Source organism: Gymnoscopelus braueri, assembly GCF_963280865.1.
Source record: "Gymnoscopelus braueri genome assembly, chromosome: 8".
Lineage (NCBI taxonomy): Eukaryota > Metazoa > Chordata > Actinopteri > Myctophiformes > Myctophidae > Gymnoscopelus > Gymnoscopelus braueri.
The window spans coordinates 25,268,666-25,293,005 of record NC_137609.1 but is presented as its reverse complement, the minus strand read 5'-3'; the positions used below and the strand labels follow the sequence as shown (position 1 = coordinate 25,293,005).

At 40.7% G+C, this 24,340-nt stretch overlaps 2 protein-coding genes across 4 annotated transcripts; one reads left to right on the top strand and one right to left on the bottom strand.

Moving 5' to 3' along the window:
- Positions 1-2,219: 2,219 nt before the first annotated feature.
- slc12a9 (solute carrier family 12 member 9) lies at positions 2,220-13,018 on the top strand. 3 transcript variants are annotated; one of them, XM_080435892.1, is made up of 14 exons: positions 2,220-2,491; positions 3,453-3,702; positions 4,157-4,291; positions 4,392-4,529; positions 4,669-4,971; positions 5,090-5,197; positions 5,659-5,770; positions 5,968-6,125; positions 6,211-6,293; positions 6,393-6,517; positions 7,327-7,519; positions 7,771-7,945; positions 9,062-9,208; positions 9,396-13,018. In XM_080435892.1, the coding sequence occupies exons 2-14, from the start codon at positions 3,492-3,494 to the stop codon at positions 10,247-10,249; spliced, it is 2,742 nt and encodes a 913-aa protein (XP_080292018.1). In that variant the 5' UTR covers positions 2,220-2,491; positions 3,453-3,491; the 3' UTR covers positions 10,250-13,018. The 3 variants fall into 3 exon arrangements, with proteins under 3 accessions (XP_080292018.1, XP_080292017.1, XP_080292019.1); XM_080435891.1 differs by having other exon boundaries at positions 2,220-2,497; XM_080435893.1 differs by lacking the exons at positions 2,220-2,491; positions 3,453-3,702 and adding an exon at positions 3,731-3,750.
- A 761-nt stretch (positions 13,019-13,779) lies between these two features.
- Positions 13,780-22,119, bottom strand: hsd20b2 (hydroxysteroid (20-beta) dehydrogenase 2; the record flags this gene model as incomplete). Its single annotated transcript, XM_080435997.1, has 12 exons — positions 13,780-13,950; positions 14,449-14,598; positions 15,422-15,487; positions 15,608-15,689; positions 15,846-15,880; positions 16,029-16,073; positions 16,198-16,265; positions 18,191-18,301; positions 18,417-18,492; positions 19,244-19,290; positions 20,093-20,212; positions 22,038-22,119. The coding sequence occupies 12 exons, from the start codon at positions 22,117-22,119 to the stop codon at positions 13,780-13,782; spliced, it is 1,053 nt and encodes a 350-aa protein (XP_080292123.1).
- Positions 22,120-24,340: the final 2,221 nt, after the last annotated feature.

The window sequence follows — 24,340 nt, the reverse complement described above, 5'->3', positions numbered from 1 at the left end:
ATGCACCAGAACTTAAGACTGTTTGCCACAGTCAAACGTTTTTTTTAGATGTAGCCAACAGCACACAGGTAGTGTCCGCTCAAAGTCTCCAGGCAGCACTGAGTTAGGCAATTAACATTCAAAATGGGTTGGGTTGGGTTCCCCTTCAATTCAAGACACTTTCAGCAGACCGATTTATAAGTAATATGGTATCCTAACCCTCTAGTCTAGGCTTAATGAAACAGACCTGAGTTAAAAATTTGACCACTACACCAAATCTCTTCGGCAAAAATAGCTGATCTACAAGCTCACATGTTGTGAACTTGTAGATCTTCTATTTTTGGCTCATTGGGGTTCAAGTGGTTAAACAACAAAATGTCTGACTGGCACTGGCAATGAAACCTCAAATGTGTCTAATGTGGCCTTTAGGGCCCTATTAGGGTGCCTTTAGGGTGGCCATGGCTGAATGAGAGCATAGACTGTAGAGAGGCCACCTGGGAAACAGAAGGTCCCATGTTTGCGTCCCAGCCCCGGTCTATGTGTCGAAGTGTCCCTGAGCAAAACACTTAACCCTATAACTGCTCCTCGGGCACTGCACTGCCCTATAGCGCCCACTGCTCCGGATACTTAGGATCGGTTAAATGCAGAGGACACATTTATATTTGGGCACATACACTGACAAATACATTATTATTTCACATTATTATTTAATTATTATTAAATAATTCAACTTAATAGCATACTTTAATAAGACATGCATAAAATACACTTATACTTAAAGACACTTAATTTAATTCAATAATTAAACTTAATGCTTAAGCTGTAGTTGATTGTTATAGGCTACTGTAACAGTGGATTTTTTATATGGCGGCCTCTCCTCCATCATTGGTAAAACAATGACATCTTGTGTGTAGGAGGAATATGCACAGTTAAATTTAAATAGGCTACATTTATACATATATGCCGGCAATAATATTCACACCCCTAAACCAGGGGGTTTCAACAGGTGGTCCTCAACCCCTAGGGGGTCCTCAGAGACACTGCAGGGGGGCCACCAAATCTTAAAAAAAATGTATTAACCACTTCAACCCTAGCATCCCTATTCTGAGGAGAACTTTAGTCAAAAATAGCAGATCTACAAGCTCACAACGCCTCTCAGCGCATGGCCTAGCTTGTAGATCGGCTATTTTCGGCAAAGAGGTTTGGTGTAGAGTAGACAGAGGGAAAAAAGAGCAGACCAAGTATAGAGTGAAAGATCAAGTTTACTAAGTATTGACTTAAGTAGGTTTAAGTGGTTAAATATCTGAAAATACACATTAACATGCCACAATTATAGTGCTGTCAAACAAGTCTATGAAGCTATCTGTGAAAAGGTTTAATCTGCAAAACTATTTTTTAATACAATATTGGGGGTCCCTGCTTCATCTCTCTCTCTCTCAGTTAAGGGGTCCTTGGCCTGAAAAACGTTGAAGACCCCTGCTCTAAACCTAAATGCGTCATTACGACCACTTTTTTTTATTTTACTAGGCTATTTAAATGAGCTGAAAGTAAACTTCTGGTAGTGTGGGGTACAGGGGGCGTGGTTAGCCTACACCTTCGTTCGTCAACATGTATGTGTGGTATTTTGATGCTCGCGCCGACAAGGGTCGATCTACAAGCTCACAATACGTGGCGAACTTGACGCGCTGTGAGCTTGTAGATCGGCTCTTTTCGGCGTGCGACACCGTCGTACGGGGCGGGCATATTACAAATCGGTCTTTTTTACCATAGATGTTTTTTTTACCATACCCTCCCATTTTTGGCAGAGTCACATGAACAATGACTGGCCTCCACGGTTGCCATGTCGGGTTATTATAAGCGACTTTGGGTTTGTTATTCTGTAAAGTTGCTTTTTTGGCCTTGTTTCTTAAGTGTAGTTGCTTATTTAGGCTTGTTTCCATTTGTATTTTAAATTATTATTTAAACCAGTGATTCTCAAACATTGTCTTGTCAAGAACCCCAAAATTACGTGTATTTGTCCACGGACCCCCATCTGAAAATATTTCATGCCACAGAGACCCCAATTCAAGATTCTTTTTTTTCAAATAGCAGATGTACTTGTTCGTTGTGAGATTGTAGATTGGCTATTTGGGCGAAGGGCTCGCTTCTTTTGGGCTTGTTTCCATAGACCTGGTTGCTTGTTTCTCTCGCAAAACCTGGCAACACTACTGGCCTCCCGTGACACCTTTTGAACAAAATAACCAAGTGGAGGAGGCTCGTCATGTACAGTGTACTGTTATTGGGGCAGGCAGACAGCTAGAGCATCAGTGCCCCTTGGCTTAGTTATGCATTAACTCTCTACCGTACAATGTTGCGCACTTCTGTTGGAGATCTTACTTAGATCAGCATATTTATATACTCTCGGATCACACATTAATGACAATTATTTATTTTGGACTGTCTGCAGCTGGTCGACGTTGAGTGAGTTTTTTTGTGAGGCGGAAGTGGATGAGCCCTGTCCTACGGACTGGAGGTTCGGGTGAGTTCAGTTGTTAGTGTGAAGCAGTGACAGTCTGAGCTACTTTATAAGATATAATGCTCATTCATCATGCTTTAATGTTTCATTTTTAATTGTGATATCTGCATGCAAGGAAGCACTTTTAATGGGACTGTTGCTGTTTTAGTCAGTCCACTGCGCCCCCTACAGATCTTGTCGATAGAAAAAAATCCATTGACAAGATCTGTAGGGAGCGCAGTGGAGTAACTAAAACATTTTCCCATCCGGTGGGAAAAAAAAGAACAATCCGCCCAAAAAGTGTGTTTTAGACGAGAGGTGGGGAGCTCCGAGCGTTCCCACTAAGGAAAGTAAGCTTTCAACATCTTAAAACCGTCTTTGTTTTGGTGATTAGTGAAAGTGTATTTTTAATGTTTTACTACCGACGAGAGGCTGCGCATTCTGCGCTACCGTGGGTGTGCGGGCAACGGCTCCAAAGTAACATAGCGTTAAGGAGAACTCCCTCTAAAGCTATGGACCAGAGGTACTCTAAAACATAAACATTACGCCATGGTACAGTACAGTACTGACTGTACGACTTCTATAGCTTGGCGTGTGTGCGATACAAATGTATGTTTTTTTTTTGTGCCAGACATGAATATATACACGCACACTTGCCTTTATCATCATTGTTTTTACGTAGGTGGCCGCTGACGTAAAGTTTTTTATTTGCTCCACCCAACACGTGACATGGTAGTGGGTGCTGTTATAGTGCATGGTCTCCAGTCCAAGCTAGGGTCTGGACTCTGGAGATCCTCCAGATACCATCCGGTCTTCAAAAATAAACAATATTAAACTTTGATAAGTAAGAACAATGAGATAATGTGGAACTATATTCAGATTGTGAAATGCTTGTTATCCTTGAGGCTTTCATCTGTTGAAAAGTCTGATATTCTTTTATGTTTGAGCCCCTTCCTCACTGGCTGGTTCCCTTTCACAGGTCAAAGGAGAATCAAGAAGTGACACTCTCTGACTCAGCATGTCAAACGAACACACACCCCTGCTTACGGCTGGGGTGTGTGGTCTGACCCCATGCCCTGGAGTGTGTGGCATGGGGTCTGAGGCAACCCCTGAATCGGAGTCTGGGACTCAGACTACAGATGAAGGACCCCGCAAACTGAACACCTTCTTTGGGGTGATGGTCCCGACCATTCTGTCCATGTTCAGCATTGTACTCTTTCTGAGAACTGGTGAGTAAGGAACATTAAAGCGCAGCATTGTACTCTTTCTGAGAACTGGTGAGTAAGGAACATTAAAGCGCATGGTTCTCAAAGTTGAGTTCAGAGACCCCCAGGGGGTCCCCAGCTACATTTTGTAATACGTCATCAAAATCACTTTAACCTCTTTAACCCTATTTTTTTTTATTAATGAAAAATGTATTTGAAACACCACAAATCTTGTATGGGACTCCCTGGCACAAAATATTTTCAGATGGGGGTCCGTGGCCAAATACACATTAATTTGGGTGGTCCCTGACATGAAAAATGTTGAGAACCACTGCATTAAAGGGCATTTTACCTTATTTATAAATAGGCGAATACTGGGTTGATCCACTGACAAAAGTGGATATTATGTCTACCTGGAAAAAACATAAATGTGTTATTATGCTCTTAGACAAATCCTGACACAATCTCTCTCTTCTAGGGTTTGTAATTGGTCATGCAGGCCTTATCCAGGGCCTTGTGATGCTGCTCGTTGCCTACACCATTGTTTCTCTTACAATACTGTCCATCTGCGCTATCTCAACTAATGGTGCTGTGCAAGGAGGCGGAGCTTATTGTATCCTTACAGAGCATTACGATATCATGTGAGTCATATGACTGATGATACAGATGTATTCTTGTCCTTTGACTCATATCCCTTAACGAATCTTCATCAGTTATGATCAGTCGGTCATTGGGCCCTGAGTTTGGTGGAAGCATCGGTTTGATGTTCTTCTTGGCCAAAGTGTGTGCATGTGGAGTGTATGTACTTGGTCTTGTGGAGGCCATACTTGACATATTTGGTGTGGATCCTGGTAAGTCTTGAAACACGTCATTCCATTGACTATGTCAATTATCACCTTTTTTTTATTAACCCAAGAGTGTTCAGCTGCACTAGCTACATACTACATAATAATTCTGTTTCATTCCCATGGTCCTTTCCCTCTACTTTAGAGTCATCTGTGTCAGAGGGGGTACGTGTTCTCCCCCAGGGTTACTGGTACACAGTGCTGTACGCCACCGTCATCCTGCAGCTCTGTCTGCTGGTGTGCCTGGTGGGGGCGCACATATTTTCCCGCACAGCGCTGTTCATCCTGGTGATTGTCACCATCAGCTTGCTGACAATTTTCATCAGTCCCCTGGCGGTCAAGCCCCGTGACTTTGTCATCACCCACACGGGACCCGGCAACCAGACCCGCCATTTCAACGTGAGCTACACCGGCTTCAGCGTTTCCACACTGAGGAACAACCTAGGCCGTGAGTAACTGGTAACATTTGGGTTGGTGGGCGGATATTAATGCATATGTTAATGTTTACACACTTATATATTTAGATCAATAAAAGCCTAAGAGTACTTCCTCATTTCTCTCAACAGCTGGGTACTCTCTGGACTACAGTACTAACTCGGTCATGTCATTCGCCACTGTGTTTGCCGTTATGTTCACCAGCTGCACTGGAATCATGGCCGGAGCCAATATGTCAGGTAGAAGGCGAAGCTTGTTGTCTCATTAAGCCTCAGTTATGATTGCGTGCAGGTGAAAATAGCCGATGCGTTGTTGACTTGTAGATCAGATATTTTACTATATCTTACAATTTACTCTGTAAGGTTGAAATGTTTTCTCATTACTTTATAAGGTCTATAAGGTTGAAGCTGTATTGATTTCACAGTGATATAAGTAGATATAGTTTTATTCTTAGGGGAATCTTGTGCCAACCTGTCTACACTAGCTAGCCTGTTAATAGCAGAGAATAACTACTTTTCTGATAGCGATAGGTTTGTGTGATGAGGTATATACTTTAGATTTTATATGAAAAAAAAAAGCTAATTCACAAAGATGTGTTCTGTTAAATGAAACTTGCTAAGTTAAAATAATTTCATCCACAACAAACAAGCAAAGCAAAACACACCCTAATATGTTGCCTTATTTACTTGTGTCTCTGAAGGGGAACTGAGGACCCCTAGTGTTTCCATTCCTAAAGGCACCATCATAGCAGTGTTCTACACCTTCACCGTCTATGCCCTGCTCTTCATCCTCGTCAGCGCCATCTGCGACAGGTCTGAAAGCACAGTTTAAAGATTTATTTATTGACTTGTGTACAAGTACATCCATCAATTTTTTGGGCTGAAAGCACTGTTGACAGTGTTGTCAGATAAATGATGTTACATGTTAATATTTCAGAATCCATTGGTTAAATCATCCTGTGCCTTGAATATACACAAATGTATGGTTCTTTTCCTCCTTTTTTTCAAAGGGGCCTTTTAACTCAGGACTATGGGTTCTTCCAGAGGATCAACGTATGGTCACCATTTGTCACCATTGGGATTTACTGTGCCTCCTTGTCAGCTGCCATGTGCTCTATGATCGGGGCATCGCGTATTCTCCACGCTCTTGCGTTGGATCATCTCTTTGGTAACGATTGGTAGCCATTTATTTGATATTTTTTCCTCCCCTATAACAATAAATATTCTAAAGGATATCCTTGCTTTCTTCACAGGTTTGCCATTAGCCCCTGCTGCCATCAAATCAAATTCAGGTAATCCATGGGTGGCAGTGCTGTACACATGGGGTATGGTGCAGGTAAGGAGAACCGTTGAGCTATGCAGCAACATGTTTTCAAAGTATTAAGCATTACAAAAGGGATTCCATTATGTGATTTTGGTATTACCTCTGTTACAGTGTGTAGTGTTTGCTGGCCAGCTCAACGCTATAGCTGGACTAGTTACTGTTTTCTACTTGCTTGCCTATGCTGCTGTTGACCTGGCGTGTCTGGCACTCGAGTGGGCATCTGCACCAAACTTCAGGTAACCTGAATTAACAAAGATTGCTTTCTTAACAAATTAACAAAGACCTGCTTTTTTGGTTGAAGTAATGGGGAAGTGGGATTCTGCTTTCTTGGTTAAAGCAACGGGGAAGTAGAATTATGCTTTCTTGGTTAAAGTAATGGGGAAGTGGAATTATGCTTTCTTGGTTAAAATAATCACCGCCAGACTTCTTAGTTGCTTTGACCAGTCTCAAGCTTGTTTTGAAAATTTCTGGGTCTCAAATTATCATTGTTGAAGTCTTAAAAAGCGTTAAACTTTACTTAAAGAAATGGTATAAGAACCCTGTATGTGCATCCAAATCAATGGCTGTTTAGCATCCTTAAAGATTTCTGACCCAATCGTGTTGCTCCACCATTTTTTATTTTGTGTGACTAATAAGAACAAAAGTGATAAAAAGAAAGTTGGTGTAACTAAGAGATTCAGCAAAAACTGCAACTAAATTTTCACACTCTTCAAGTTCCAGCTGGGATTGGTCTACTTTTGAGGGGACAGACATATATACTATCTGTATACATGCAGACAAACCCTGTTCTAGAGTCTAGAAGTCTACAACTACATCGTAAAAAGATGTATTTTCAACTTAACCACTTGAACCCCCATCATCCATATTGTGGGGGGAACATTAGCCAAAGAATAGCTGATTTACAAGCTCACGACACGTCCCAACGAGATTTGGTGTAAAGGGGAAAAAGAGTCCAATTCACAAGTAAAGGATTTACGTGGTTAAAAACGTGTCGACGAAGCATTTATAAATCTACCACTGTTCTCGCTGTCTTTTCTTTGTACAGACCCACCTTCCAAGTGTTCTCCTGGCACACCTGTTTGTTGGGCATCGTTAGCTGCCTGGTGATGATGTTTGTGATTAACCCAGTCTACTCATCGGCCAGTATCGTCCTCCTGCTGCTGTTGCTTCTGTTCCTTCACTACAGAGTTCCCACCAGCAGCTGGGGTTACATCAGCCAGGCCCTCATTTTCCACCAAGTACGCAGTCAATCCTAAACGTTAATTGAACTCTGAGAGTGTAAAAATAAACACAGTATTTACACCCTCAGAGTAAACTCTGAGGATTTTACTATACCGACAAACACCCACACACACACACTCATAATTCTTTTTATGAGTTTTTATAGTTTTTAGTTTATAGGGTTTTTTATATAGTTATATAGTTTAATTACATATAAATGCAACTTATTGCAATGCTTTTATTCTTTCTTCCCACCTCTGTTGTTCAGGTGCGTAAATATCTGTTGATGCTGGATGTGAGAAAAGACCACGTAAAGTTCTGGAGGCCACAGGTATTGTTGATGGTGGCCAATCCCCGGTCATCCTGTCAGCTCATCCACTTTGTCAACCAGCTGAAGAAGGGAGGGCTGTTCGTGTTGGGCCACGTCCAGCTTGGGGATCTGGGTAATGTTTGGAAAATGGTCCGCCCTAGGCATCTCTAGCCAATAATGCTTAATAGTTATGATTCTTATCTTTGAGCCAGTCGTTGTGATTGCAGTGGCCTGTAAACGCAAAATGGCCACCTGCTATCCCATTTTACACAAATGTTTTGAATTCTATTTATTTTTTATTTCTGAATGTCTATTTGAAACACCTTTTGAAATATTTAGTGTAAGTGTGATTACCAGCGTGTTAGTGTTGAATGTCTCTTGGGTCACAAGAAAGCTTTAAATTTGCATAGGTTAAGCAAATACGCTGTGGTTATAGGGGTATTCTACTCTGTTTACTTGCAACATGAACTTTTCATTTTTTTCCTGATTAGTTCAAGGCCTTTTTTGATTGGCTGTCAAATCTAATCTATAGCTACAAGCCATGTTAATAGTAATGCCATGCAAAACATGAACTGTTCATGCTGCTGATTTGACCTCTTATCTCCACACGGTGGCGACAAAGGAATGTATAAGAAGCAACGCAACAAATTGTAACATTGTTACAGTTCAATGTTAACAGAGCCAGCCCTCTGTTTTTAGTGGAATGTTACATTTCGTCCGCCTACCAAAGATCACAGCGCGTTGTGCGCTTGAAGAGCTACAGCGCATTGTGCGCTTGAAGAGCTGCTATTTTGGTGTGTGGCTTTTGTGTCACGTTTTGTGAGACCTGCATTATTAGGTTAGTTTAGCCAACTTTAGCCAATCAAATCCAAACTGGTAGTATTGTCCTTTTTTTTGTATTGTCTGTGTCCGTTTATATAGCATAATTCAATAATGGTTCTCCAAGTATGGTCCGGTTCCAGGGGCTCCCAGTAAAATAAGACATACTTAACCACTTTAACCCTATCCTATACTTTGGATATTAGAAAATAGCTGATCTAAAAGGAGAATTTGACATTTTAAATTACAAAAGCTTGTAGAGTGAAAACAGGTGGAATAGTTTTTAAAGTTTTTAACTCAAATCTTCTGTTATGGGGGTCCCTTGCACAAACTTTAAATATATATCAATTTGGTTGTCCTTGACATGAAAATGTTTGAACCACTGGTTTATAACAGCGTAATCAATCTGCTTCCCTTTACTGTGTTTCAGACACCCTGCCATCAGACCCAGTCCAGCAGCAGTATAACTTCTGGTTGACCCTTGTAGATAAACTGGGAGTGAAGGCCTTTGTGGACCTGACTCTTTCTCTCTCTGTCAGGCAGGGAACACAACATCTGCTGCGCATTACAGGCCTGGGTGAGCACATGGACTCTCTTTCCTCCTACTTTACTGCTGCACTCCAATGCCTATACTCCTATGTGCTGCACCTCCTTTTGGATTATGGCAGTACTGTCAAGACCAAAATGAAAGAATCTGAGTCAGCCATATCACTTTCTTTATTATTATGTGATTATTTCTACTCACCTCCTTGCATCTTTTCCAGGTGGAATGAAGCCCAACACCCTTGTCTTGGGTTTCTATGATAACTGCACTCCTGAAGACTACTTCCTACAAGATGCTACATTTTGCGACTCATCAGCGGGAAAGGGAAGTGATGGGGACTACAATTTTGGGGTTGACCTGCCTTCATTGCAGGCTCATTTCGCCCCCGTCCGGCATGTGGAGAGCCCTCGTTGGCTAACTCCAGAGGAGTATGTGGGAATCATATCCGATGCCATTAAGATGAGCAAAAATGTATGCCTGGGCCGTTACTTCTTTCAGCTGGAGGGGGAGGGCAGGGACAGCAAGGTCGATGGGACGGACAGAACCATTGACGTCTGGCCGCTGAACCTGCTACAGCCGGGGAGCCGTGACTGTGTGGACGTGTGCAGTCTGTTCCTTCTCCAGATGGCGTGCGTGCTAAACATGTCTAGCCGATGGCGCCACGCGAGGATGAGAATCTTTCTCAATGTGGAGAGCGATTCCAGTGACCAGGGCTGGGTGGTTGATGAGGAGACCTTTCGTGAGCTGTTAAGGAAGCTGAGGATTAGAGCCTCGATAAAGATCGTCTCATGGGACGCTGTGGTGCAACACTATGGATCGAGACGGGGTCAAGCAGGGGAAGAGAGCTCCACAGCACCCAGCCAAGCTCTCTCTGAAGAGTTCCTCTCTGCAGTGAACTCCCTGCTAATGGAGCACAGCTCCCAAGCTGCTGTCCGCTTCCTGTACCTGCCCCGCCCCCCCGCTCAGTCCACACTGTCACAACAGTACTTAGCCCAGCTGGAAGCACTGACCCACAGTTTAGGCCCTACGCTCCTGATTCACGGTGTCACCCGAGTCACATGCACTGAACTTTGAACATAGAGCTGTTTCTGGCTGTTGTTACTGATTTAGTTTCTTTTTTTTATGATACGGGTAGATGCTATACTTGCAGAACCATCCAATTACTTGGCATACTTATGTATAAGTATGCTTTTTGGTTATTTGGGAAATTATTAATGAATAGATTTATATATAAGTATGCATTAGTACTGATATATCTGTATACATTTGTACACATTGAACTTATATTACAGTAAGTGTAGGGAAAGACCACAGTCAAGCACATTAATGTGCTGTATGTTGGCAATGTCTGTGGCGGTAATTCCTGTGTATGGAATATTGCTGTATGCCTGTGTTAGCCTTAACGTCTCCTCACTCAAAACACAAATATTGACATCACTCATATGAACCTATGCAGGGCTAGTAGGACATTAATGTATAGATGTGTGCATTTTGTGTTTAGAAAAGAGATTTAATTTAAACTTTTCAGTTTGTGGCTGTTACTGTGTTAAGTTATTTTTTATCTAATCAGTGTTTTCCTCATTTCTGGCATCATTGCAGGTTGCCAGATCCTAATGTCCTAAATTTGATGTCTTTTTATGTTGAATGTATTTACATGTGTCTGTACACTGCACAGTGAACTGTTCTTACTGTTTTGTACATTTGAACACCTGTTTGGTAGAATACCAAATATTTTGTTGCTGGGTGTATGTGTTATAAAGCCATTGTTTTGTGCTTCAAGTTAGAATACCAAATATTTGTTGCGGGTGTATGTGTTATATGTACTTTGTTTTGTGCTTCAAGGCAGCCCCAGGGATAACTGCAGTATAAATCTTGGCAAGACTGCACAAAATTTATGTTGTTTGTGTCATGCTACTGGCACTTTGGGACACCAGCTGTCTATCAATGACAGCTTGTTAACCTTAGTGGTGGGGATGAGATTTTAAGAAACCAATCTAACTGGCAACTCCATGATTGCATGACTAGAGAAAAGTGAAACAGCATTTAAACCAAGGCCAAGACGGAGTGTGTTTCAAAACCACTGCATTTAAATGCATACTAAGAGTGCCTAACCATAACTAAAATGAATTGCATCACACCAACTCCTTGCCTAAACTTAATCGTACTAACAGTGCCCAGCCTTAACCTAAATCATTGTATTAAGCTACATCAAATCCATGCCTAAACAGAACCAGCTGTAAATTGCAAGACATGCAAGGTGTACTGGGGAGGAAAACGCAGTCATCTCTACTGCCATACTATGAAGAACCTGTTAGCAGCCTGCTTTCCCCTCTGGTCAACGGCTAGGGGCTTTTATTAAATGAGTGATTCAAAAGTTATGACATATCTTAACACAGCAATTGACCACGCCAAACAATGGACATTACCATATGTATATATATAAATGTATAGTTTTATCAGAGCAAGTCATGGGATCACAAAATAATCAAACTAGTTATTTCTCTGGGGAGCATGAATGTGCTATTTGATGGCAACCTATTTGATAATGAGTTTTGTGAGGCTGGTACTTGAGGAAAGATTGTGAGGTGACTTGTTTGCAAGTGCAATTTTTGTCCCCAGTATGGCTCTAGAGGTAATGCCATGGGGTCACTAAAACCAGTAGGCTTAATTCTCGGCAACCTTTCATGGCAATCCGGACATTAGATTTTGATATATTGTGTGCGGATGTGAGTCTGGCCTAAGGGTTGTGCTAGAGGGAAGGCCATTGGGCCACCAAAATAAGAGGGTTTATTCTCTGGGGAGTGTGCTCCCCAGAGAATATTAACTTAATGGCTATGCACTCAGTAGATTTTGAGATATCTTGTGTGGAAAAAGCCTAATGTGGCTAGAGCAGATGTTCCAAAACCTTTCAGCTCAAGAGCCAAAAGTTTGATCTACAAGCTCACCCCGCATATCATCACAATGTTTAGATCAGCGTGTAGATCTATTTTCACTATTTTTGAAAGTTGTGGTGGAAAAATTATTTAATTATTTAATTTCTGAAAATCATTGTTGAAAAGCTTTTTATTCAATTATTTCCTTTTCTGTTGCAAAAGTTATTTATTTGCAATAACCTATTTTATACCAAAGTGTCGGAGGGATTTGGAACGACAGCCATAGAGCCGCTACAGTGTGGTGTTAATGGTGAGTGTGTGAAAGTGATATGATTCTGAATCAGTGTCTATTATGTATAGTATCTATTTACATGGGACCTAAAACAACTAAGTCATATCAGTTCTATTATCTAACTTCACTAGAGGATCTAAATAAACATTGAACAAAGAGTTCTGAAATTTGTGTTTGGTAGATTATGTCTCTGTTGTAACAAAGCTTCTTTGCAATAACTTATACAGTTGGAAAGCCTTCCCTTTTAAATTGTGCCCCATTTGTAAGGAACATGCATTTGTGGGATGAGCAGCACAGCTGAGTATGATTGTGCCCATGCAAGATTTGGTAAATTGTTGCTATTTACTTTGAGCTTCCTGAGATACCCATGATACTATGGGTTAGTTAGGCTACATGTGCTGCCCCCATTTGTACCCCCAGGTGCTGCCAAACAACTTTTTGTTTGATGTTTATATATTGCCTTGGACTGCATAAATGCAAAGGGAATCAGATTAAGAAATCCTGGCAGGTCATTCTATTTTGGGGTGTGTCCTGTCTGTGTCATGGTTAGTTCTCAATACTGGAATATTCTTTATATTTGCCTATAGCCTACTAACTAAAAACCGTGATTAAACTATCGTTTATTTAAATGAAATAGTTGATATAGGTAAATTATCTTTAAATGCCATGTTAGATTATGTAAAACCAACTAAAGCAAACAATAAAAGTAAGTGAATAATGTTGTTGTTTTTTGTCTTTATTTTAGAAAAACTGACACATAACTACATTCAACATTCAACTACATTCCAGCTTTTGCTGGTGTTTTGATTCAAAATAGTTTCAAATACCGTGATAACCATGGCAGTTACTGCCCATAATACTAAAGTAAATAATTAATTGGCTGGAACCACATCATAAAAGACAAAATGTAGGTAGGTAGGTAGGTAGATAGATAGATAGATAATGGGTACTGGCATTAAGTAGCACATACTTGTACACAGACACACACACACACACACACACACACACACACACACACACACACACTCTCTCCTTCTCTCTTTTTCTCTGACCTTCAACACACACACACTTTGACCTCAAGGAAATGGAATTAACATAAAGTTGAACACCAAAATGAACTGTTATCAGAAAACCTGTTCAATATAACAATATACAATAACTCTAGAGAGAACGAAGCAACCAGGGAAGTCAACAGAGTTTAAATAGTAAACGTTGCTCCTGGATCAGACAGGATAAAACATCAGATACAAAAATGGGAGATCCGGGCACTCGAGGTTGAAAAATACGTCTTTATTTAATTCACCAACATGTTTTGACCAAAAGCGGTCTTCAGGGCGAATTCTAGCTGTAATTTCTCCACACACATAAAAGTCTAGCTGTTAATCGTTCTCTAAACGTATTACATTATCCAGTGTTATTACATTATCCGGTGTTACACATCAGTAACCTGGCATCTTGCAATCTGTGTGCAGCTGTTCCTCCAAAGTTTTGTCCTCCTTTTTTGCAGCATTATCACCCACCATGGATTCTTGTCTAATGTTATTTAGTTTTCTGACAAAGAAGGACGAAAGACGAATCCAGTCCGGCAATAATATTGACAGAGCAAAGTGCTGTAGGGTGATAAGAAGGAGACATAAAGATAATTGATAATTTAACACTATTTTATACTTTGTCGTTCACAAGGCAAAAATTGTAGATCTATGAGCTCACATCAGAGCTGGTAGATATGCTATTTTATCTATTTAGAAAATGTTTGACATGTTATAAATGTTTTTGAAAACGGGTGACATTTTTTAAATATCTTTTTAAACTAAATTTATTTTAACCACTTGAACCCCAGCATCCATATTCTGGGGAAACATCACCCAAACATCTACTGGTCTACAAGCTTTTCTACAAGCTCACAACGTATCGCGCTGCAATGTGTTGATGTGAGGTTGTACAGTAGATCAGCTATTTTTGCCGAAGAGTTTGGTGTAGATTGAAAAAGAACGCACCAAGCCCTGCAACTCTGATCTGTTTGACTAAGTATATAAAAAGTGCCTATAAAGACATGGCCAAAATAGAGACGCCAGAAAATATGTGTGTCTGGCAGGTGTCCCGCTGACCTGAAGAGTATGAGAGAGACAGCCAGATGTATAGCTGGAGTAGCCCACAGTGTTCAAGGCCTCACGGGCAAAGTCCGGAGCAGTCTTGATGAGGAGATTGGACGGGAGGTTTCTAGTCATGTTGCTAGACACCACTACGGGACATACACACTGCAGGAAAACAGTGTGAGGACATTCATTACATTGTGTCTTAATCCTTTCTACTTGGGCAAAAACACAGAGTACGTTCAGGACTTCTCTTTATGGCAGTGAGAGCAATACTGTATGTTGAGAATAAACAGTATATTTTCTAAATCTAGAAAGTAGAAACATTAAAATCTCCTTACAAAAGGAGTCAAATGCAAGGATGTGGGGAAGAATTATGGTGGAATTATGCCTTATATTGTTATTAGATTGAATACCTTTTGTCTTATGATACTGTATGTTCTGACCATCTGAATATCATAGAGTCAAGATGCCATGACAACAGGCCTGATATCAATTGTTTAGTTGTACAGCTTGGTTCCATCATGACACAAGCAAGTTCTGTTAATAATCAAACTGATAAAAAAAAGGCTTTGAAGTGTTTCAACTATAGCCACCCAAATGAGTTATCGGTACAAGTGATATTGCACTAATTGTATATCTGTTTGTGAGGTCATTGTTTATCCCCAATATCAGGAAGGCTTATTTGACCTTTGAGACAAATAAATAAGTCAACATCTCAATGTACAAACACACTCACAGATGCCAAAGGAAGCTAAAGAAGACATTTAAATATTGTTTTATGAGGGGCTGACAAGAGTACAGATCTAATACACTGTCCTTAGTTGCCAGAACTTCATGTTGAGCTTTCTTGTTGCATTGTTGGTCAAATTACCAAGCAGGTTCTCTCTATGCAATATACTATACTCCAAGGGATTGCTGTGACATAAATCATTTGACTTTTGAACGTAGAATTAGAATCAGGACAAGGTGCAGCAAGGTAAATTACCTGAACAGTAACCCCCTTAGACTTGTACTCTGAATGCAGACTCTGCGAGAGATGTGTAACGAAAACCTGATGAAAAGATGAAAGGCTTTCACAGTCAAGTTACACTGAAGGGTGACTTGTTTTTATGTGATTAGTTCACCGTGTACAGTATTTGAGTGTGTAAATCCAATTTTGATTGGTCAGTACCTTAGAGGCAGAATAAAGAGACAGCAAAGGCTGTGGCCGGGTTCCTGTCTCAGAGGAAATATTTATTATCAGCCCTGTACCTCTAGGAACAAGAAGGGAGAGGGAGAATAATGAACACACACCCAGGTTGCTTTTTCGTACAGTACAATGTCACATTCTTTGTAAACACGGTAGACCATCACGGAAACTTTCAACCATTCATACATTATCACATTCACTGTAAACAATATGACAGTACCTTTCAACCATTCCCGGGAGAACCAATCTTGTCATCTAAGAAGTAACGACAATGGCATTATCATCTTTATCATGAACAGAAGCATGATTGTTAGGTACAGAAGAACCATGCACCCAAACACATCACACAGTCAAATAAACACACTGTCATACTCGATACACTTGCACAAGTAAACATACTTACCTGGGAGACAGACAGCGTGTTACAGTTGATCAGCTGAGTGATTTTCTAGAGTCATGAGAGACAGCTTACAAACTAGAATGGTATGTCACATTTGCATAATTCTTGATAGGCTATTAATGAATAATATTTCAGAGACAGATATTATTGATAAAATTGCATTGAATCCTACCTGTTCGGGATGGGGTATGTCAAGGAAATATGCAAAGTGGTCAGCATATATCATTCCCACATTGTTAACTGTGTATGAGTTTAAAAAAAGAGAGACAACGTAACTTAATTAAATAACATTGATCAATGTTGATGACCATTCTAAGGTCTATAATATCTAAAGTCTATCTCTCCATGGCTTGGCGCTTCACTACCAATGAAATCTTTTTCATCCCTACACCTATACTCACTGACTAGGCGACAGGGCTTAAAAGGGTATTTCACTTTAAAACATTTTTGAGGTAATTTTCATGTCTAATCTGGCTTTTGTGTGCACCCCAGACAGTTTTTAAGTTGCTTGATTCAATATTTAGATATTTGATATAAATTTGATCAAACACCTCCTATATAAGCCCATTGAACTTCAAACTCCATGTTAACTGTTAGACTAAATGAAAACACGCGTTCCTGCTTCTGATGACTGATATTGTCCATCTAATGCATGCATTCTTTGATATTTTTTTTCATTTTAAATGTCTAACTTAAGAGATTTTACAAATAAGTAAGAATCCACATTCAGCAGGCTAATGGGACTATACAAGGCACAGAGCAGAGGGTCCTTATCCTTTTTAAGAACCAGAAAAAAGCACCCTTTGGGACATTTACCAGATTGCATGTGAGTTCCTCAACAGTAATGTCTCTTTCCAGGTCAGCAACAAAGTCAGGGTGAGCAGTAGGGATATTAAGTGAAATTAAATAAATTATCCAAACGTGAAGAATTAACTGTGTTTTCAGGACTATAAAATGATTTGTAAAAATCTTTAAACTGTTGATACATTTTCTTAGGGTCAATCGTTAAGCCTGAGGCTGGTCAAACTTTGGTGAGATGATGATGTCTGCAACGATTGACATGCTGGTAATCTATTAGCCTTGTCCCCAAGTTCTAAAAGTGTATTTGGATTTCAGTCACATTTCTGTTAAACTCTGCCTGTAAGGAGAGGCACTCTGTATATACATCTGGGGAATATGTGTGTGTGGAAGATTGTGTCCAGCTGAACAATGTGTTTTGTTAATTTAAAAAGAATCGCCTCTATTCCCTGCCACTGACGTAATAAACGTAATTATTCCCGTTTACCAATGCTGCCACTGACGTAAAAAACTTAATTTTATTTTATTTTATTTTTAATTTTTTTTATTTATTTTTTTTCAAATTTGACCCAAAGACCAAGGAGATATGATTTTTCGAAGATCTAGACTCCCATCCACTTCCTTGTTAACTTAAAACTTAAAAATTCTGTATCTCGGCTCCTGAGTACTTTGTTTTTTTTCGATGAAAAATCTCTGGCAGTGGGCAAACGCGGCCAGCAATAATTGTGGCAGTGAATGAGTTAACTTTCCTCTCATAAGACATTATTTCACCTCTTATGTACTGTACATCTTCAGGGTCTCCCATACCTGTGATGGGGACACAACGGAAGTCTTTACAGAAATAAATTAAAAATCTATTTGTCGTGAAACAATTTCCCAAAAATCCTAATTTGAATGTAAATGATTGTTTAAGTGTTTTAAAGTGAAATACCCCTTTAACTTCTGGAACGCTCTCCCCAGGTCTGCTCCAGTCCATATCAATTCCTGTTTATTATGCCTTTCTTTCTTTTAGCTGTATATTTCATTGTTGCTGCTGTTCTTTTGTCTGTATGAACAGTCTCATCTGGATTTGTAAAGTGTGCTTGGGCGAACTGAAAGTCACGTATAAATTGTTATTATTGTTATAATCTTTAGATTATAGCTCTTTTCAAACCACATAACATAGATAGAGAGATTGTCAGGCAATCAGAAGGTCACCGGTTCACCTCCCGGGCACCAGTCTATATGTGTCGAAGTGTCCCTGAACCCCTAACCCCTTCCCCCTGAGCACTCATCATAACCATCAGCTTGGTGAAGCTAAAACTGAATTACCTCAATAGGAATGAGGAATAAGGTATACAAAAATGTTTCTCAAAAAAGTTATATACCTAGGATTCCAATTTGTAGGCCTTGAAGTCCGTCAGCTATAGCGGGGTAGATACCATGGCCCTCTGTGAAATCTGTCTGGATGATTTGGGTTTTCCGCCCATATTTAACCTCTGAAACAGATAAAGCATACGGTACATGTGTTATATGTTCTCGCATTGCACCAACCACTGTATGTAAAGAGGAGAGAAAATGACACTCCCCATCAATTACCTTCTCTTTACTTACCAATCTCCTTAGCAACCATGTGAAGCTTATACGTTGATCTGCTTATCAAAACGACATCCAATCCTCTTCTGGCTAACTGTGACATCACATGTAGAAACACAGTTTCGTTCATGCTTTATGAAGAATCTTATTAGTTGAAATCTCAAATCTGTAATCTTGTGTCATAACAAATAGCTACATGTCTGCTGTCCGACATCCCATTGAGAGAGAGAGAGTTACAGTATGTCACTCCCATAGACTTCCTTGACGGCGTGGTATTTCTTTATTGTACTACCACAGGCGTCTAAATATTATGCCGTGGTATTGTATTTGACGGGTTGGGAATGAGAATACATTGTTGAACCCCATTCATCAGTGTATATAAAGCATATTCGATACATGATGGACCACGTGATCACGTCCCGGCGAGGTCAAAGTGTCGTAACTCTCTCTTTCAATCATTCTGCTCAATATTAATACTTTCTCTCTCAGCTCTTTCGCTTTCTCTCTCTCTCTAGGTGTGTGTGTGTGTGTGTGTGTGTGTGTGTGTGTGTGTGTATGTGTGTGTGTGTGTGTGTGTGTGTGTGTGTGTGTGTGTGTGTGTGTGTGTGTGTGTGTGTGTGTGTGTGTGTGTGTGTGTGTGTGTGTGTGTGTGTGTGTGTGTGTGTGTGTGTGTGTGTGTGTGTGTGTGTGTGTGTGTGTGTGTGTGTGTGTGTGTGTGTGTGTGTGTTTGTTTAGAAGGTTTTGGGTTTGGAACTATGTGAACAAATTCATATATTCATATATTCAGATGTGGCTGTCATCTGATTTTTATAGTCGCCTCTAGAAGAGGGAGCTCAGACCCTCACCTCAATGGCGTAGGCTTTACCGATCCCAGCGGTAGCACCTGTTACAACTGTACAAATGAGATAGTATCAACACAGAGAATTTCAGTTTAAATCATTTTTACCCCTTTTTCTCCCCAGTTATTGGATACAATGAATTCATCCCTGTGCACTAGGCCTATATACTGTGTGTTGTTGTCACTGCTGTTGTATACTGGCTCACTGGCCAGTGAGGAACCCCTACCGGGAGGACATAACGCCTCCGCCCATTACTCCATGTTGACAGGTGCCGCCCCAGCACCTGTAGGAGTACGTGCAGTGACAAATATGACCCTCCCTGAAGGGCTTCCTTGCCTCGAACACGGGTCAATTGTGTTCGTGGACGCTTTATAAAGCCAGATGCGCCACGTTGATTTGAACCCCTAGCCTTGGCAGTGGTGGGCAGGTACTTTAGTTTAGACTGTGTCACCTCAGTGTTGGGGATCTAACCTCCAAGTATTGCTGCTGAACATGTAAGATTATAGTCAAGTACAAAATGCAAGACTAAGTGGCTCCACATTTACAGAAATCCCCCTCCTGTGTACAGCAAATGATATCAAGGACATAATTTATTGAATAGGAATGTGAACTGCCTGTCACAACTTTGATCAACTGGCATGAGTTACAACCACTATTTTGATAATGTGACAGAGTAATGCCATTTAAGTCTCTGTGGCTAAGGAATTTGCGGTCATTTCTACATCTTCAATCTACAGTAACATGAAGCATTTTAAAGACTTTTGTTTTGCATCCATTAATCCATAACTTGAGTAGAAACCAGCTACAATCGTGCACACTTTTCCCATAAACACACACATTTCAATCTTCCTTTACCTGCCCATTGTCCATACTTCTTTAAATCCACTTGCCAGATCTCTGATAGCAAAAACGTTCTCAATCCACACCAACATCTCCAGGTCAGTTTCAGCATGTAGTAAAAAGTTATAATGCCACCTATAGTAGCCAGCAACCCGTAACAAGACATATTACAGTATCTGAGGTGACAGTGGTCTCTTGCAGTGCATCTGACAAAGACATTAAACATTTTTTTAAATGTTTTTATGCTAGATGATGCGCAGTGCTCCTCCCATGTGTGTGTGTGTGTGTGTGTGTGTGTGTGTGTGTGTGTGTGTGTGTGTGTGTGTGTGTGTGTGTGTGTGTGTGTGTGTGTGTGTGTGTGTGTGTGTGTGTGTGTGTTTGTGTGTGCACGCACACAGAACACTCAAGAGCAATTTTTTATTTAAACTTGAAGTACGTCTACAATTAACATTTCTTCTGTATTTTTGAGGTGTGGACAAATTCCCCTTTACTGTATAGTAATGCACCATTACCTTACAGTCTTAACCACTTAAAACATATCTACTGTTATGAGGTATTTGACCTATTTTGATTCGTAATCCTAATGAAAAGTTTTGGTTTTTGAAGATATCTACGACTGCATATCAGTGCACATGAACAATTTTGATAGTGGGCTTAAAGGGCCACATCAACGATTTGAATTGTGTTTTTTATGTATTTTATTTTATTTGGAAGGTGATTTCCACATCTGTGCCATCACAGATGTGAATCTGAGTTACTCCTGGACTACATTACAGCCCATAATGTTTCCTGTAGTTCCAGTCAGATCAGCCCCTCAGCTGATCACTGTGGAGGTAAATGACATCAGCTGGAAGGACCTATGGACATACAGTAAATACAAAGACGCCTCATTGGCCACAGAGCCACACAACATATTATGTAGGGCAGCTTGCCATAACTCCACTCCAAGAAATATGCCTGAGTTGTTTATATGTAAGTAGCCTACCTGAGGCTAAAACCTTTTTCTGTTTTATAACATTACTATTCAAAATCAGGCTTAATGAACACAGAAGAGGCATCAGACGGGCTGTTGCACGCCACTTCTGAGTACCTTAAATGTGTTGGCATTGAGAAAGTGTGGCTTAATTGTAAAGGTGGCAGCTATGAAACACTGCTTTTACAACAGGAATGCTTTTGGATACACAGCCTTAAAACTCTATACCCAATGGGCATGAATTAAGAGAGTAACATGTCTCCTTTCTTGTGAATTACATTTTAGTAATAATGGCATGGCTTATACATCCTTTAGTTTGATTAATTGTAATGCGAAATCAAGAGAATTGTGCTCCACATTCAAATAACATTTTGGAAACATATATAATAGATATGGGCCATGCTATATGCAGTTGGTACAACGTAAGTTCAGGAGGGAAGAGAACACCAGATAACAATCTCCTCCCCCATGTAATCGCCTCCAATCTGGCTGATATCAACTCCTCCCAAGCTCACCTGCTTGTGATCCCTTTGATAACAACTCCTCCCTTATCTCCTCCCACCAAGCTAATCAAGGGTTGTATTTATACATGAGCCATGACCACCGTCACTTGTCAGTCGATCCGTTTCTCGCATCCCTCCACCACCCCAGTCTCCCCACTCTTCTTTGCGTGCTCAACTAACCATTCCTCATCCTTTCCTTCAGGTTCCTGATGGGGGTCTTCAGGCCTAAACCAGCGCCACCCAGCTCTACGGACCCCAAAGCCAATTACTCAGGGTTCATTCCCCCCCCGGAACCACCAACTACCACCCGCTCCTGGACCAACACCCCTGGACCGCACCAACCCTCGTCGTCACATCACCTTCGTCCCATCACCCCTTACTCATCTCCATCACGCCACCCGTCTCCCATTTCCCCTCCACCCCATCCTCACTAAATCACCCTCGATCCCTTCGCTCCTTCTCCACCCCATGTTAATCACCTCACCACTCGCTCCTTGGCCCTTCTCCACCTCACCCCTCATCACATCTTCCCAACCCTCCATCCCCTCATCCCACTCGCCTGCCATCCCTCTAACTTCACATCGTTAACATCGCACATCCCCCCCCCCATTCCTCTATTGCTCAATCAATCCATGCCTTTTTCTTCAGATTCAATAAATACAACCCAACTCGATTATGTTTGATGGTGTGGTCTTTACTAGTGAAACTTTGTTTGTCTTCCACGTGAGTCTTTCATTATCCTATGCCTTGTTTACCAACCAACAGTTCTGTTGGATACTGATTTATGAATGGCCTTCGGTAGCAGCCTGATGTCCTCGGTAGCTACAGTGGTTGTTGGAACTTGTGCTATATATTTAGATCTATGTGAATGTATGTACTATTTGTTTTATTTATTCCATCTTCAAGTTCAGCGATTTAGTATGCCTATTAAGTCATCAACTCACATCTTTCAGGTGTGAGGTGTCTGTCATCACCTTCATTAACGATATGATCACCTGTCACTGCCTCTCTTTAAAAAGTGAGCAAACACTGTTAGATTTAAATGATGAAGTCTGAAGCCTGGAAAAACAAAACAAAAGGAATGACGTTTAATTTCTGAATGTGACCCTCCTTGTTTTTGATTCATTGAATAGTTGATTCGGACAACGCACCAGAGTGGTCAGAGCTCTGTGGTATAGAGATAACCAATACTGTTACCACCATGTAAAGAAGGTGTTTGTAGGAAAACCCACATTTTGTATTCAAACAAGTATCCTATGTCATAACATAACTATACAGTATGTCTGACATTTGTAATAAACCAAAACACGCGAAACTCGGTTGAGAATTCAGCGAGTTCTGATGATTTTAAAAGTTTAGGAGGCAGGGCTCTCCCAACAACATACGCATCGTCGCATCACGACACATCGCTCCAATGAACAGCAGCGGCCAATAAGGTATCTACGTTTATCTATGGAGGGGCCAGTCTGACGGGAAGTACAGGAAACATGGGCTGTAGTCCAGGAACAACTGAGATCCATGTTTGTCACGGATGTAGAAATCACGTAAAGAAAACAGAAAACACACTCCAAAATCATGTTTATTATGTCCTCAACTTCGTTAAAATGCCATTTGCGTGCAAAATCGGTGAAGTGCTCCATTAACTGTGGGCCCCAATGTAATATTAGGCAGGCCCCATGAATCATTATCATATTTTATCGCTTTGTGACGGCAAAGACGTTATCCTCATGACATGAATAACACGTACATCTAATCGAAGTGGCTAAAACAACAAATCTGATGCAAAAAGAACAAGCATTGGAGATGGCACTTGTAATGTAGATAACCCTTTGCTATATTGATTAAGCAATCAAATGTGTGTTTACTGATAACCTAAATATTCTCGGAAAATTATTTAGACAGTATCATTGGTCACGTTGCCTATCTTCATTTCCATATCCCTTGGGTTGTCTATGGGTCAAAAAGTAAGAAGAAGTAAGTAGCCTTGCTGAGCCATGTCAGGAGCCTATCTCCTGTTTCTGTAGCGTGAGGCGGCTTGATGTAGAAGTACAGCATGTTGTACAAGTACGTCTCACGGCCATGTTGTACAAGTACACCCCTGGACATGATGCAAGTATGTCGCAAGGACATACGCCTGATTCAACCCTTGATGATGAGTGCCAAGCAGGGAGGCATTGGGTCCCATTTTTATAGTCTTTGGTATGATTTGGCCAGGGATAAAACCCCGACCTCCCAAACTCAGGGCGGACACTCTCTACCCACAAGACCACTGAGCTGGTATAAAGGCAGAGAACCCCCATTATAGCGTCGGAGATAGGAGTTGTAATGTAGATAACCCATTAATAGCTAATTTTTGATAAAGCAATAAAATATTTCTACACTAATAAGCACAAAATTTGAGTGATTACATGGTTAAAGAAAAAAACAACGCCCAGATATTCTCATTGGTCACCATGTTCAATACCTTACTGCCAAAGGCTTAGTAAACTTTGGCCCTACAGGTGAAACCAAATGTGAAAAACGTGGGCGTTATCCTTAATCCTGACCTCAATTGTGAAAAACATAATCTGCCACGTTACTAATATAGCCTTCTAAGAAACGAAAAAATAATTTTATTTTGGCCTTGGATTTAGGATTAAGGCCCAGGTTTAGGTTACACATAATAGTGCTTAATAATGCTGACTAAGTCCCCCCTGTGCCAATAGGGCAAGATGGTTCATTCGATAGTAGGAGCAGTTGTATTTCCAAGTATGACCTTGCTTTGAGGTGATCTTTGCCAGTGCTGTC